The sequence below is a fragment of the Zingiber officinale genome, chromosome 6A, assembly GCF_018446385.1.
Source record: "Zingiber officinale cultivar Zhangliang chromosome 6A, Zo_v1.1, whole genome shotgun sequence".
Lineage (NCBI taxonomy): Eukaryota > Viridiplantae > Streptophyta > Magnoliopsida > Zingiberales > Zingiberaceae > Zingiber > Zingiber officinale.
In genome coordinates, this window is record NC_055997.1 from 19,556,230 (window position 1) to 19,571,356 (window position 15,127).

General features: G+C 50.1%; 2 protein-coding genes across 2 annotated transcripts; one reads left to right on the forward strand and one right to left on the reverse strand.

Moving 5' to 3' along the window:
- The first annotated feature begins 120 nt into the window (after window positions 1–120).
- LOC121996036 lies at window positions 121–1,076 on the forward strand. The gene is made up of 2 exons (XM_042549840.1): window positions 121–849; window positions 966–1,076. Coding segments are annotated over exons 1-2 (414 nt in total). The 5' UTR covers window positions 121–436; the 3' UTR covers window positions 967–1,076.
- A 251-nt stretch (window positions 1,077–1,327) lies between these two features.
- Window positions 1,328–2,776, reverse strand: LOC121996035 (transcription factor MYB61-like). The gene is made up of 3 exons (XM_042549839.1): window positions 2,336–2,776; window positions 2,130–2,259; window positions 1,328–2,058 (listed from the first exon to the last, which is right to left on the reverse strand). The coding sequence occupies exons 1-3, from the start codon at window positions 2,466–2,468 to the stop codon at window positions 1,527–1,529; spliced, it is 795 nt and encodes a 264-aa protein (XP_042405773.1). The 5' UTR covers window positions 2,469–2,776; the 3' UTR covers window positions 1,328–1,526.
- Window positions 2,777–15,127: the final 12,351 nt, after the last annotated feature.

The window sequence follows — 15,127 nt, forward strand, 5'->3', positions numbered from 1 at the left end:
ATTCTGCAAGGTGACAACACAAACAGACAGATTTTCCACCATGAACAAACAAAACTTCACATCAATAAGTCAGAAAAATTTTAAAAAAAGAAAGACGTTTCAGTATTAAATGGGCAAAAGTTTAAAAGGTGTTAGATTATACTTTCGATTCGGTAAACATGACGAGTTTATTTGGTGAAGTTTGGCCAAGTGACATGCAAAGAAGAATGGATTGGTTTGTTTACCTAAGATTAGGTGCATTCATTCTTTATACGCAGTTGCATCGTTTGTTGTTTCTAAAGTTAAATCGAAAATAGATTCGAGTAAGAGGAAAGAACTGTTTAAGGAGAGAATTTATGCTTAGTTTAGTTGTGATTTTACAAGATTGGAGTTGAGAGTTGAAACAAAGAAGGGGAAAAAAAAACATATTTTTAATCTTTTTGCGGTGGCGTGGACGATGGTCGGGCGGCCTACTATTAAACCCCGGCCATGCCAGAATCTACTTGAGACGACGAAGCTAGCGGCGGCAAGATCCAACGGAATCTACGTAATTCGAAGGCAGATGGCGGCGGAGAGAGGAGCAGGGGATGGCGGAGGCGCGTCGACGGCGCTGTTGCGGGGCGACTTTGCGTGCCTGTGGGAGAAGCAGGGGGAGTATGTGGATCGTCGCCGGGCCTTCCTCCGGAGCTACCCCTTGTGCCGCGAGCAGCCCCGCCGCCGCGTCCGCCGCCTCGTCTGGGCCCGCCTCCGCGACGCCCGCAGGCTGCCGCTCCTCTTCTGGGCTAAGCTCCGGGCAGCCTTCGCCGGCCAGCTTCTTCAGCACCCCGGCGCACGCACCGGAGGCCCCGCCGCCAGGAGCTGGCCAAATTGGTAGGCGGCGGCGGCAACATCTTCTCAGCTTTCCTTATCAAACACTTCGTGATCATGTATGATTGCTAAATAAAACTCTGCTTAGAATTTAATCAAATCCTCTATTTCTCTACAAGAATCAAAACCGGAAGAAGATCTCCATGAACAAGAATGCCTATCAAGAAAAAGAGATATAAAAGGAAGAATCTTTCTTCTGAGGAACTCGATCAAGAATAAGAAGAAGAAGAAGAAGACAAATCAGTCTTCACTGGGACTACTAGAATCATAATAAAATTATTGTATCGGACCAAGTAAAATTTGATTAATAATGGAGAAGATATCTATGAAAAGATTCTTTGGCCCTTGACAATCTGTATGATTGAGAAATCACTCATCTAACGACAGCAGGTTCGAGTTCTTGCATGGCAATCTGTCTTTAAGTTATTATTTAGCATGAATCACAGTTGGAACAGAGATTTGATTGTTCAGCTCGTAAAAGTTACAGCACACAAGCAAACTGAAGCAAGCTTTATTATCTTCAATGGAGTTCAGATCAAGTCCCACTCTCTCTCTCTCTCTTTCTCTAAATATTCATATCAAACCTTTTATATATATATATAAATGGAAAAATCTGTGAGACACACCTGTCGACTATGACAACTTTTGCTTTCCCCTTTCATGTTCCAATTTCTGCATATTTAAAGCTGAGGAGGTGGAGGAGGAGGTTGGATCTCGTGCCAATAACTGAAACCACTCTCTGAGAATGCTTGGCTTTCTTCTTTGCTCGATGACCCATGCAAGCCATGGGCTTGGCTCTCCCAGTCTTTTATGGACAGAGCGGTACCATTGAGATACTCCGACCATTTCAAGTCCTCTGTCTCAGCACTCAAGTGGACTGGAACACCTTTGTTTGGCAGCATATCCAGCCATTGGAGGATGCCACTGTCAAAGAGAACGCCAGAGCTTGGGAGCTCAAACTGGCTGCCGGGGAAGTTGGTCGAGGGGATCGTGTTCGAGATCGGAGAAATGACAGGCGGAGGGAGCGGTTCAGAGTTCCCGGGGAAGTGATTCATAGAGTTGGGGGCGGAGGAGTCACTGCACATGGCCTCGACTGCGTGCGTGCTGGGGTTGATGCCACTCTGCACCAGCTTCTTCTTGATGCACGAGTTCCAGTAGTTCTTGATCTCGTTGTCCGTCCTCCCTGGTAGCCGGGCTGCAATTTGAGACCACCTGACAGTGACCAACGCCAAATCGTGAAGAAAAGATAGCAATAAATCAAGTGGAGCGAGCAAAAAACGTACTTGTTGCCCATGACCTCATGGAGCTGGACGATGAGGTCCTCCTCTTGCTGAGAGAACGTGCCCCTCTTCAGATCAGGCCTCAGATAGTTAATCCACCTCAATCTGCAGCTCTTCCCACACCTCTGGAGACCTGAAACGGTGCGAGTGTTCATCAGATGAGAAACTCAAGGTGCATTTCAAATCTCATACCGGAATCAAACCAGGACCTGCCAATTTGGGGACAGAGGTCCAGCTCCCATGGCCATACTTGGCGATGTGCTCCACGAGCTTCTCGTCCTCCTCAGGAGACCACAACCCCTTCCTCAGCTTCTGCTTGTAGCAGCAGGAGTGCCTCCCCATTCACTGCGAGTTAAGAATGAGGAGGAAGCTGGGTGAGCTTAAAGCAAGGGGAGGAAGAAAGAGCAGAAGGTCACTGTCAAAGTGGTTTCGATTGGATTTGTGTGTTCTTTTGCTTTATTTCATTTTCCATCAATGGCTGCCTCTAACTCTTGAGCTGCGGGTGTGGTGGCTTAATGGTGGTGGGGCAACAATCGAGCAAGGGGGAACCTTTTGACAAGTCTGAGAAGAGAAAACGTCGCAGCTGCGAGATGAGAGGATTATTTGGTGAGCATGGATTTGGCCATGGAGGAATCCAGTTCTAAATCTCATTTACTACTTGTAGATTCTCTGACAAAAGGAGCTCCTGGCTGATGGTTCATTTCCCAGGTGATCTCCTGTCAGAATCACTTCCTATTCATTCAATTCATTCATTCACCATCTTTGCACAGTAGAAACTTCACCTATCGACAATAAAAGGCCCTACAATAATTCATGCAGTTTCTTGTCGATTTCTCTCTTTTCTACACTTTGCATGGGGCTGCACACCATGCTTAAACTGAACCCAAGCAGATTTGTTTGATGCCTTGGATGTTAATACACCACTAGCTACCTTCCAATTCTCTGCCATTTAATTTCTTCTTTAAAATCTACACACGTCTCTTTAAATTGTTACTGCGTGTCCAAATTGACTGTTTGCAGTATTTGGTCGATCCAATTCTCTGCCATCTTTTCATGCAGAGGCTCATTGTTTGATTGGCCGTTAGCCATCTTTTATCGACAATGTTTGATCTAATCATTAGCCTTGTTTTTTTTTCTTTTCTTTTTTTGTTACTCTTTATCCACAGGAGGAGTTGCCTAATTAATTAGAGGATGATATTGTAATAAATTAGAAGGTGCCAACTAAAAACAAGGTGTACTGTCAAAGAGCCTCCATGTTGGTGCAATTAGTAACTACATCGTGGAATCAATTTCCAGTGAGTGTAAAATATCATTGAGTGTCTGATTTCTCTATATAAAGTGCCACTGAGTCAGGGCAAAATGTCTCTGTGATTGACTTGCTTGTATCTTGTAGTGGGACCGACAATGCTGGATCGTTTGGGGTAACTAAGATCATCTTTTTTGCACCAATGTGTGCTCTGGAAGCTTAACCCCGAGGGAATAATACAGCGGCAGGGCACCTTATCAATTTTTGAGGCATTTAAGGACCAATTCTCAACTTCAGTGAATTAACAAATGAATTTCCTTTAATGAGCGGTGATCTAAGAATGATGGGCTGATGGATGTTCATTGCAATCACTTCCTAATTTATCTTAATAGCCGATGGAAAATTTATATGTGGCCGGGCAAGTCACCTCCATAATTAGTCGAAATGAGCTAGATGCCTAGTACCAACTAAAAAAAGTGTGCTATAAAATTATCTCCACAGGCGTAGCCGAGTTGATACTCGAATGAGGAGTTACCATAATAGATCTAGGGTTTGAATCGTGGGGTTTACTTATGCTAGGCGCCCTCACCTAGGAGGTCACTCGGCTGGCCAAATGCCCTCTGTAATTTACTCCCTTTCTATGCTTGGGCGGTCTTGAAAGGGCCTTAGGGTGAGGGTTGTCAACTTTTTACCACAATGGTTGCTATGAAAGTGTCCCACGAGCATAGTTGAATTAGTACTTGATAGTAGATTTTCACATGTGAATAGAGATAGAATTCCCAAGATCAATTCTTTAGAAAATAAAATCCCTCTTATTCATCGTGATTTACTTTCTTCGTTTTGTTGATAATTGGATAATAGATTATCACATAAGAGTATAAATTGAATATCGAAAGAATAACTCTATCTCTTTAGAGAGGCCGGTCGATTACGGTGATTTATTTTCTTTATGCTTTTCTCATCCTGACGACGAAGGACGTTTGAAATAGACGAGTCACCTTTTGCTAGGTTTGTGCTCCGAAAGCAAGTTGGTCTCTTCACTTGACTCAGTCGACTATGTAGCTTTTATTAAAATTAAAGTAATGTCTTTTTTGGTTCCTTTATCATGCATTGTTGGGAAGTAGAAAGTGAGCTTAGTAGGCACATGATGATCCAAAAGGGCATTAATTAAATTGAGGACCACGAATTGATTGAAAGAAGGGTGGTTGCATGGCAAAATAATTAAAGGAGCAAGTGATTAAGCTAATTATTTGCCACCTTTAATTAATGATATGTTGCGGATTTGGAAAGGAAAAAAAGAAAGTGTGGTGTTAGTTTCATGGTTATTAGATATTCATGATGATGCCGATGTAGAGGTATCGAATCGGCTGGGATGAGGATGATTTGGGATCAGGTTCGATTTAGTACGATTTCTAAGTTCTAACTATATGTGTCATGGTGGCCCATCCAAATTAGGATATATCGTGTTAGATTCGACTTGAACTAGTGAGAGGGGTGGGAAAAGAAAATTAGAGTTTAGTATTTTGAGTAATTTAATTTTAGAATTATCAAATTGAACTTGGGAAATTTTAGAAATTCATAAAATATCCTTATAAATACAGTAAATTATCTAAGGTTTCTAAAAAAGAAGTTTATTTTTTTAAATTTTATGTCTTTTGAATTTTTTATTTTGCTACATTTTTTTATCTCTAACATTTTAGGTTTTTTAAAGATTTTACTGATTTTTTTATTTTTTAGATATTTATTGATCCTGTCTGAACTAGGAGTCAACGGACGCTGGGGACGTGGCGCTCCCTGCTGGATCCTTGAGTGCTCCGGCGAACCTGCAACAAAACCGAGCCGGGGGGTGTCCCGGCGACGGCCCTCCGACGCTCAAGTCAGGCGAGGAAATAGCAAAGAAGTGGCTTCAGAGATCCAGACGCGCGTACCTCCGGTGAAGAAATGGAGGCCTTATATAGAACTATCGAAAGAGCCCAGGCACGTCGATCGAAGCAGTCATCTGCTTTAGGCCATACCCAAGTATGGGCCTGTCAGAAGAGCATATATGAGGTCATACTGCTACTGTATCCACCTCTCCCTGATGTGACGGCGGGATCTTCCATCGTGCAATCTCGTGTACGGCCTTATCATCAGACGTGCCTTCTCTGACATCCCATATCTCGAGACAAGCGCATAGGCCGCTCGGCTACCTTTGTACCCTCGCCCTTATCTTGGCCGAGCGGACCACCCGCTCGGCCCTTAGGTCCCAGCCGAGCGGACTCCTGCTTGGCCCTTAGATCCTCCTGCCTTGGCGTCAGAAACCCAAGCCCATGGATGGGTTATCTATAGCTCCGCTCGGACCATTATCCGCTGGGCCAGCCCTCCATCCGTCCTTAGGCTGGGACCCTTTACCTTCCCTTCAAGTCTAGTCGAAGGAGGCAGTGAGTCCGACTGACTGGACTATATGTGTCCGAGCGGGCGGTCGCCGCCTTTCCGTAGCTTATAATATCCCTGGGGCCGTTCGACCCTACTGTCAAATTCAACCGTTCGGCTCTTCATTCCGGTTGTCTTGTCGCTCAACATGGATGTTTGCTTGTCTAGATCTTCTCGAAAATCACGCAAATCCTTTTCATTAAGTCGAAGCATGCGCGGTATGGGCGCATTAATTGTGCCTGGCGACAGAGCGCCACGTGGCTCCTCTTGCGTGGCGGTGATGATCCGTACGATGGGACGCTGGTTATTTCGAAACGGACGGCTAGATGATTACTTCGTCTTCCGTGACCTGCATCCAACGGACGAGGCCGACCAGCCTCGTTCGTATAAAGCCCTCGTCTTCGCCTTTTTACGCCGCATTCTCTGTTTCATCGCGAATTTTCAGTCGAAGGTGTCCGCTGCTGCTGCATCATTCCGGCCGTCCCAGCTTTCGCCTCTCGGTGGTCTTCGGCTCTTTGGTGATCCTTTCTGTCTACCTTCCCTCAGTAAGCTTCTCCCCTCCCCTTACAAGGCCCTCCCCACTTGTTCTACCTTCTTTGCTCCCATTCCTTCGATTTCTCGCTGTCTTTTTGCTCCTTCGAGATGGCAAGCTCCTCTGAACCCGCTGTTGGAGTTTAGGGCCCTTGGTACCTGACTATGGAGAGCTGATTTGATGAGGAGGGCGCTCGGCGCCTTGTTCGGACGTATGGGATTCCCGATGACTATGAAATAGTTGTAGCCGACCCGTCTGACCGGCCCCATGACCCGCCGATCGACACCATTTGTTTCTTTCTGGACCAATTGCAGGGCGGCCTTAGGTTTCCTACCCATCCCTTTATTTTGGAGGTTTGTAATTATTTTCGCATCCCGCTCGGCCAACTTGTGCCGAATTCCTTTAGGCTGCTGAGCGGGGTAGTCGTCCTCTTTAAGCTGCACAGTATCCCTCTTGACCCCAAAATATTCCACTTCTTTTTCTACCCTAAACAATCTGAGCCGGGCACCTTTATCTTCCAAAGTAGAATAAGCTTTAGATTTTTTGATAATATGCCGACCTCCAACAAACACTGGAAGGAGTTTTTCTTCTACATCCGACTTCCCGAGCGGCTAGCCTTCCGCACCAAATGGCAGACCGCTGTGCCGACTCAGCCGGAGCTCGGCAAGTTCAGAAGCAACCCATCCTATCTTCATGCGGCGAACCGGTTATCCGGTCAGCGATACAAGATCGACCAGTTGCTTCTCAAGGGGGTGTTGTATATTTTCGGATTGTCTCCCGTTCGGGCAAACCTCCCCATCCGCATGAGTAAGGATTCTTTACTCTTAGTCTTTTTTGTCTAATTGATTTTAATTTCTTTTACTGCAGCTGAAGTCATGTGGCGCTCTAAGGCCACCGATCATCTGAAGTTGAAGTCCGTGGAAATCGAAGCGGCGACTAAAAGAGAACTCGCCGAGCGGGGTCTTATCCCCAGCCGCCCGGCAGCTACAGGAGAGGGGGGGACACAGTCGGCCCCTGAAACAGAAGTCACCTCAGCCGCTTCAACGGAGGTTGAAGCGGATCCTGTTTCCTCTGCTCCAGCAGAGCTGGGAGTCCCCCAGGCCGGGGATCCCCCACTGGAAGTTCGGCGGAAACGTCGAAGAGACCCCAGCCTTCCGACTCAAAGCGAACCACAAGTGCCGATCGGGGTAGATTCGCCGGACCGCACACCGACGCAGATCGGGACCCCTGTGGCTTCGCCTACCGCACGGCCCTCAGGCTCTCCTCCCCAAACCCGTCGCCGCTTACGTCGGTTGGGTGAAACTTCCACCATGGGGGAGTCCTCGCATCAGGCGGCCGCGACTGAAGAAGCGCCGTCCGGCCATCCGACCATCAAAACTACCCTCCGATTCCCGTCGGAGGAATATTTACTGTCTTCTGATCGGCCATCAAGCCCTGACGGGCCCGCTCGCCAAGCTGTTCGAGGACGCCCAGATTCAAGTGGCCCTCATGACGCCCAAGCAGCTCGGCGATAACAACATGCAGCAGGCCACTCGGGTAAATTCATTTTTCTTTCCGTGCTATGCTACCGTCCGGTTCCTCATTTTATTATTTCCCTTACAGCGCTGGGCTGAGCAAATCGCCACTAGCCATCGGCTAGCCGAGCTGGAGGATCTCTTGGAGAAACTCCAAGTGTCAGGGGGTCCATCGGCCGAGCGGGAGAAACAAACCCTCGAGGCCGAACAGAAGAAGTCCGCCGACTTGGCGGCAGAGGTGGCTCGGCCAGACGTGAAGCGCGCCAGCAGCCGGAAGAGGCGGGCGATTGCTGATCTGGACAAAATGAAAGTTGAAGTCCGAGCCCTAGATCAGCAATCTAAGAACCTGGAAGCCCAACTAGCTGCCGAACGGGAAGGGCGCTCGGCTGAACGCACCAAAGCGGAGGTGGACCTGAAAGTTCTTCAAGATTCGCTGATTTCCGCCCGAGCGGCGCTCAGACAATATAAGGAGGGAGAGTCGAGTCGCCTAGCAGCAGCTCACCAAGAATACCTCCGCTCGGAGCGGTTCGGCGCAAAATTCGGTGGCAACGTCTCCTCAACTTTCCTCGAGGCGGTCAAGGTCACCATGGCGTACTTGAAGAAGGGTGGCCACCTTCCCGAGGAAATGCACATTCCAGCCTCCGACCTGGCGGCCATGATTGATGATATCCCGGACGCCTTCTTTAATTTTGAAGACCCAGAGTGAGGCGAGTTGTTTCAAGTGCTTTCTGTATTTCATCCGCTCAGCGGATGCAAAAATTTCTATACGTGCCGTTCGGCCTCCTTATGTTTCTTTGCTTGCATTTTTTTGTTTGCCCTTCATTGTCTCGTTTTAGCGTGTTGCTGCGTATTCGTAGCATCAGTTGGACTCCCCTAGCTTCCTACTAAACGGCCGATCGGGTTAACCAATTGACTTATTTCCTCAGAATCGTTTAGCGCTTGGCTATAATAATTGCCTTCAGTGAATGCGAAGTGTTGGCAAACCGACGGCCGATCGGGTCAATCAATCTGGTACTTGCGAACAATCATGATCGGTGGGGCTCTCGATCTTTAACGCCGGTGCTCGTCGGCGTGATTATTTATAGCCGATCGGCACGACTCTCGATGTTTAACGACGGTGCTCGTCGATCTTCCGCTCGGGGATTTATAGACGCCGGCTCGTCTCTCGATTTTTAACGTCGGTGCTCGACGGTTTTCCGCTCGGGGATTTATAGACGCCGGCTCGTCTCTCGATTTTTAACGTCGGTGCTCGACGGCGCGGATATTTATAGCCGGTCGGCGCGGCTCTCGATTTTTAACGACGGTGCTCGTCGGCCTTCCGCTCGGGGATTTATAGACGCCGGCTCGTCTCTCGATTTTTAACGTCGGTGCTCGACGGCGCGGATATTTATAGCCGGTCAGCGCTCTTTAACGGCGGTGCTCGTCGGCCTTCCGCTCGAGGATTTAGACGGCGGCTCGTCTCTCGATTTTTAACGTCGGTGCTCGTGGCGCGGATATTTATAGCGGTCGGCGCGGTCTCGATTTTTAACGGCGGTGCTCGTCGGCCTTCCGCTCGAGGTTTATAGACGCGGCTCGTCTCTCGATTTTTAACGTCGGTGCTCGACGGCGCGGATATTTATAGCGGTCGGCGCGGCTCTCGATTTTAACGGCGGTGCTCGTCGGTTTTCCGCCCGGGATTTATAGCCGGCTGTCTCTCGATTTTAACGTCGGTGCTCGACGGCGCGGATATTTATATCGGCGGCTCTCGATTTTTAACGACGGTGCTCGTCGGTTTCCGTGGGATTTATAGACGCCGGCTCGTCTCGATTTTTAACGTCGGTTCTCGACGCGCGGATATTTATAGCCGGTCGGCGGCTCTCGATCTTTAACGACGGTGCTCGTTGGCCTTCCGCTCGGGGATTTATCGGCTCTCGATTTTTAACGTTGGTGCTCGACGGGCGCGGATATTTATAGCGGTCGGCGGCTCTCGATTTTAACGACGGTGCTCGTCGGCCTTCCGCTCGAGGATTTATAGACGCCGACTGCTCTCGATTTTTAACGTCGGTGCTCGACGCGGATATTTATAGCCGGTAGCGGCTCTCGATTTTAACGACGGTGCTCGTCGGTTTTCCGCTCGGTTTTAGACGCCGGCTCGTCTCGATTTTTAACGTTGGTGCTCGGCGCGGATATTTATAGCCGGTCGGTAGCGGCTCTCGATTTTAACGACGGTGCTCGTCGGCCTTCCGCTTGGATTTATAGGCTCGTCTCTCGATTTTAACGTCGGTGCTCGACGCGGATATTTATAGCCGGTCGGCGCGGCTCTCGATTTTTAACGACGGTGCTCGTCGGCCTTCCGCTCGGGGATTTATAGACGCCGGCTCGTCTCTCGATTTTTAACGTCGGTGCTCGACGGCGCGGATATTTATAGCCGGTCGGCGCGGCTCTCGATTTTTAACGACGGTGCTCGTCGGTTTTCCGCTCGGGGATTTATAGACGCCGGCTCGTCTCTCAATTTTTAACGTTGGTACTCGACGGCGCGGATATTTATAGCCGGTCGGCGCGGCTCTTGATTTTTAACGACGGTGCTCGTCGGTTTTCCGCTCAGGGATTTATAGATGCCGGCTCGTCTCTCGATTTTTAACGTCGGTGCTCGACGGCGCGGATATTTATAGCCGGTCGGCGCGGCTCTCGATTTTTAACGACGGTGCTCGTCGGTCTTCCGCTCGGGGATTTATAGACGCCGGCTCGTCTCTCGATTTTTAACGTCGGTGCTCGACGGCGCGGATATTTATAGCCGGTCGGCGCGGCTCTCGATCTTTAACGACGGTGCTCATCGGTCTTCAAGGCTAACTCCTTACCAGGTCAAGCGACCTTGGCCTTCATTTCAAGTCTAGCTTGGATAATTACCCCCTGGCCGAACGGCTCAGGGTCCACTTCGTCAAGTATCTTGGCTCGGATAATATACCCCCTTCCGAATGGTACGGGGCCTCCGTTTTTAGAGCGCTTGTCGCCAATTTGATCCGTATACCACCGGCCGAGCGGCTCGGGGCCTTCGTTGTCGAGCGCTTGGCTCGGAAAACCATATACCCGGCCGACCGGCTCAGGCCTCCACATCGAGCGCTTGGCTCGTAAATAATCCTCCCCGAGGTAGCCTCGGCTAAAATGTACCTGGCCGAGCGGCTCAGGCCTTCGCTCCAGGTAATAACGAACGCTGCTTATATTCTATACACAGCCCGGCCGAACGGCCTAGGGTCTTCGGGTTACGATGATAATGCCTTATATTCGCTCTTTTGACTTTTCATCTCTACATTTCAAGTATTTGGTCGAAAAATGAAATACACGGTGATTTACAGTGATACACCTTTCACCCCGCCCGGTAAGGCTGGAGGTGGTTCGCGCTCCACGGCCTATCTAGCTGCCGCCCGTCCTCGTCCTCCAAATAATACGCGCCCGAGCGGAGCTTTTCGATGATTTTGAAAGGGCCTGCCCATGGAGCTTCAAGCTTGCCAACATCTCCGACCGGCTTGACTTTCTTCCAGACAAGATCGCCGACTTGGAACGATCTGGGAATTACGCGCCGGTTGTAGTTTTGCTTCATCCGCTGACGGTATGCCATCAGCCGAACGGACGCCTTTGCCCTCTCCTCTTCTACCAAGTCCAGCTCCATGTTTCTTCGTTCGGCGTTGTCATCATCATAGCTCTGGATCCGGGCTGACTCAACGCCGACTTCGACCGGTATGACAGCCTCACCGCCATATACCAAATGGAACGGTGTGACTCCCGTCCCTTCTTTTGGCGTCGTTCGGATGGCCCACAAGACGCTCGGCACTTCATCCGGCCAACTCCCTCCCAAATGGTCGAGCCGAGCGCGCAGAATACGAAGAATTTCCCGGTTGGCGACTTCAGCTTGACCGTTGCTCTGAGGATAGGCCACGGACGTGAAATGTTGCTCAATGCCGTAGCTTTTCACCAATCCTCTAACATCTTCCCTGTGAACTGCCGCCCGTTGTCGGACACTAGTCGGCGAGGGATGCCGAACCGACAAATGATGTGTTGCCAGATGAATTTTTTAACCATTTGTTCGGTGATCTTTGCCAGCGGCTCGGCCTCCACCCACTTGGAGAAATAGTCTACCGCCACTAGTAAAAATTTCCTCTACCCGGTCGCCATCGGAAATGGACCCACAATATCCATTCCCCATTGATCGAACGGACATGAGATGGTTGATGCCTTCATCTCCTCTGCCGGTCGGTGGGAGAAGTTGTGATACTTCTGGCATGAAAGGCATGTAGATACTGTCCGAGCGGCATTTGTTTGTAAAGTTGGCCAAAAGTATCCGGCCAAGAGGATCTTCTTGGCCAATGAGCGTCCGCCCGGATGACCCCCGAATGATCCTCGATGTACTTCCTGGAGGATGTAAGCTGAGTCCTCCGAGCTTACACATTTCAGCAAAGGGCGCGAGAAAGTTTTCTTGTAAAGCTGATCTCCGATGAGTGTAAACCGACCGGCTCTTCTTCTGAGGAGCCGGGCTGCATATTCATCGGATGGTGTGGTGCCCGAACGGAGGAATTCTATAATAGGCGTCCTCCAATCACTTGGAAACGCCAGGCCTTGCATCCGGTCGACATGCGCCACCAGCAGCGTTTTTTCAATTGGTTGCTGAATGGCGACCGGCGTTATTGAGCTCGCGAGTTTGGCTAACTCGTCGGCCGCCTGGTTCTCCGTTCGTGGGATCTTCTGAATAAGCACCTCTCGGAAAGTAGCTTGGAGTTTTTCAAAGGCCTCAGCGTAGAGTTTGAGCCGAACACAGTTGATTTCAAAGGTGCCGGAAAGTTGCTGAGCGGCCAACTGTGAATCAGAATAGAGTGTCACCCGGCCCGCTCCCACATGCCGTGCTGCCTGCAGTCCGGCTATGAGGGCCTCATACTCTGCTTCATTGTTAGTAGCTTTGTAATCTAGCCGGACGGATAGGTGCATCTTTTCTTCCTGAGGTGAGAGTAGTAATATTCCGATCCCACTTCCGAGCCGAGTGGAGGATCCATCCACATATATTCTCCACATAGCTTCCGGCTCTGGCCTTTGCACTTCGGTCACAAAATCAGCCAAGGATTGGGCTTTAATCGCCGAGCGGGGCTGATATTGGATGTCAAATTCAATTCTGTCGTCCACTTGATGAGCCGTCCGGACGCTTCTGGATTCAACAGCACTCTTCCGAGTGGACTGTTCGTCCGGACAATAATGGTGTGAGCCAAGAAATACGGTCGAAGGCGCCGAGCGGCTAGAACCAAAGCAAAGGCCAACTTCTCGAGCCCAGTGTAACGAGATTCAGCATCTTTTAAAATGTGGCTTAGAAAATACACCGGCTGTTCTTCGCCGCTCGCCCTCACAAGTGCTGAGCCTACAGCATGCTCAGTTGTCGACAGATACATATAAAGTGACTCACCCCCGACCGGCTTGGCTAACACTGGCAGAGAATTCAGATATGTCTTCAACTCCTCAAATGCTCGGTCACATTCTTCATCCCACTGGAACTTAGTGGCCTTGCGCAAGATCTTGAAGAATGGCAGGCTCCGGTCGGCGGTTCTGGAGATGAATCTGGATAAAGCAGTTATCCGACCGGTCAACCTTTGCACTTCTCTTGTATTTCTTGGGGGCGGCATGTCTTGCAGTGCTTTAACCTTGCTGGGATTTGCTTCGATTCCCCGCTCGGTCACTATGTACCCCAAGAAACGCCCTCCTTTGGCTCCGAACAGGCACTCCATATTGGCGCAGCGTTCGGAAGGTTTCTTCCATATCCTTGAAAAGATCGGCCGCTCGGACGGATTTGATAAGAATGTCGTCCACATAAACTTCCAGATTCCGCCCGATCTGCTCCTTGAACACCTTGTTCATCAAGCGTTGATAGGTGGCCCCGGCATTCTTCAATCCGAACGGCATCACATTGTAACAATATGTGCCGTCGGCCGTTACGAAGCTTACTTTTTCTTGATCTTCTTGGTAGGCGTCAAGCATGCAAATTAATTCGCAGCCGGCCGTAGAGTCCACCAGCTGATCTATCCGGGGCAGAGGATAAAAATCCTTGGGGCATGCCTTGTTTAAATCTCGAAAGTCGATGCAGACCCTCCACTTGCCGCCCGGCTTGGAGACCAAGACTACGTTGGCCAGCCAGCTCGGGAACTGCACCTCGCGTATGTGGCCTGCCTTCAGAAGTTTTTCCACCTCCGCCCGGATAGTGGCATTCTGCTCGGCGCTGAAGTCCCTTTTTCTCTGCTTCACTGGCCGAGCGTCCGGTCGGACATGCAACTCATGTGTCGACCAGACGAAGACATCATGATTTCGTTGGAGGCATTGGATCAGCTTCTCCTTCTGTTCTTCCCCCAGATCAGAGGCGATAAAAGTCGTGGCCTCCGATCGGGTCGGATGGATCTGGACTTCCTCCTTTTCATCATAAATTAAAGCAGGAGGTTTCTCGGTTATGGCGTGTACCTCAATTCGGGGCGCCTTCCGAGCGGAACAAGCTTCTGCTCGGATCATCTCTATATAGCACCGCCGAGCTGCTAGCTGATCTCCCCGCACTTCTCCTACTTTGTCCTCCACGGGGAACTTTATCTTCTGGTGGAAGGTTGAGACAACCGCTCGGAATTCGCCGAGCGCCGGTCGTCCCAAAATGACGTTGTAGGATGAGGGAGAGTCGACCACCACGAAGTTTATTGTCCTGGTCCTCCTGAGCGGCTCTTCTCCGACCGGCTGAACTTCGTTGCCCGTAAACCCGTAGAGCGGGGTCGCCATGGGCAGCAGCTCGGCTCGATCAATTTGCAGTTGATCGAACGCCTTCTTGAATATGATGTTGACCGAGCTCCCTGTGTCAACAAATATGCGGTGAATGGTGTAATTTGCTATTACCGCTTTAATGAGCAGTGCGTCGTCATGGGGCACTTCTACTCCTTCTAAGTCCCCGGGTCCGAAAGTGATTTCCGATCCACTTGCCCGCTCTTGGCTGCAGCCGACCGCGTGGATCTGCAGCTGCCGGACACCCGCCTTTCTGGCTCGGTTGGAGTCTCCTCCGGTCGGCCCGCCAGCGATGACATTGATCTCGCCTCGGGAAGTGTTGCTTTTATTTTCTTCTTCGCGAGCGGATGGTCGGGATCGTTCTCTGGACGCTCTGCGATTCTCTTGCCTGGGTGAGCGATGCCGATCGGGAGTCTGTTGCCGTGGCCTATCAACTCGAGTCCGATCGGCTTCCCGAATTCTTTGTCGCCGATCGGCTGAGGGAGATCGCCGTCCGGCATTCCGCGGCACAGGATGAGCCACGAAGGGA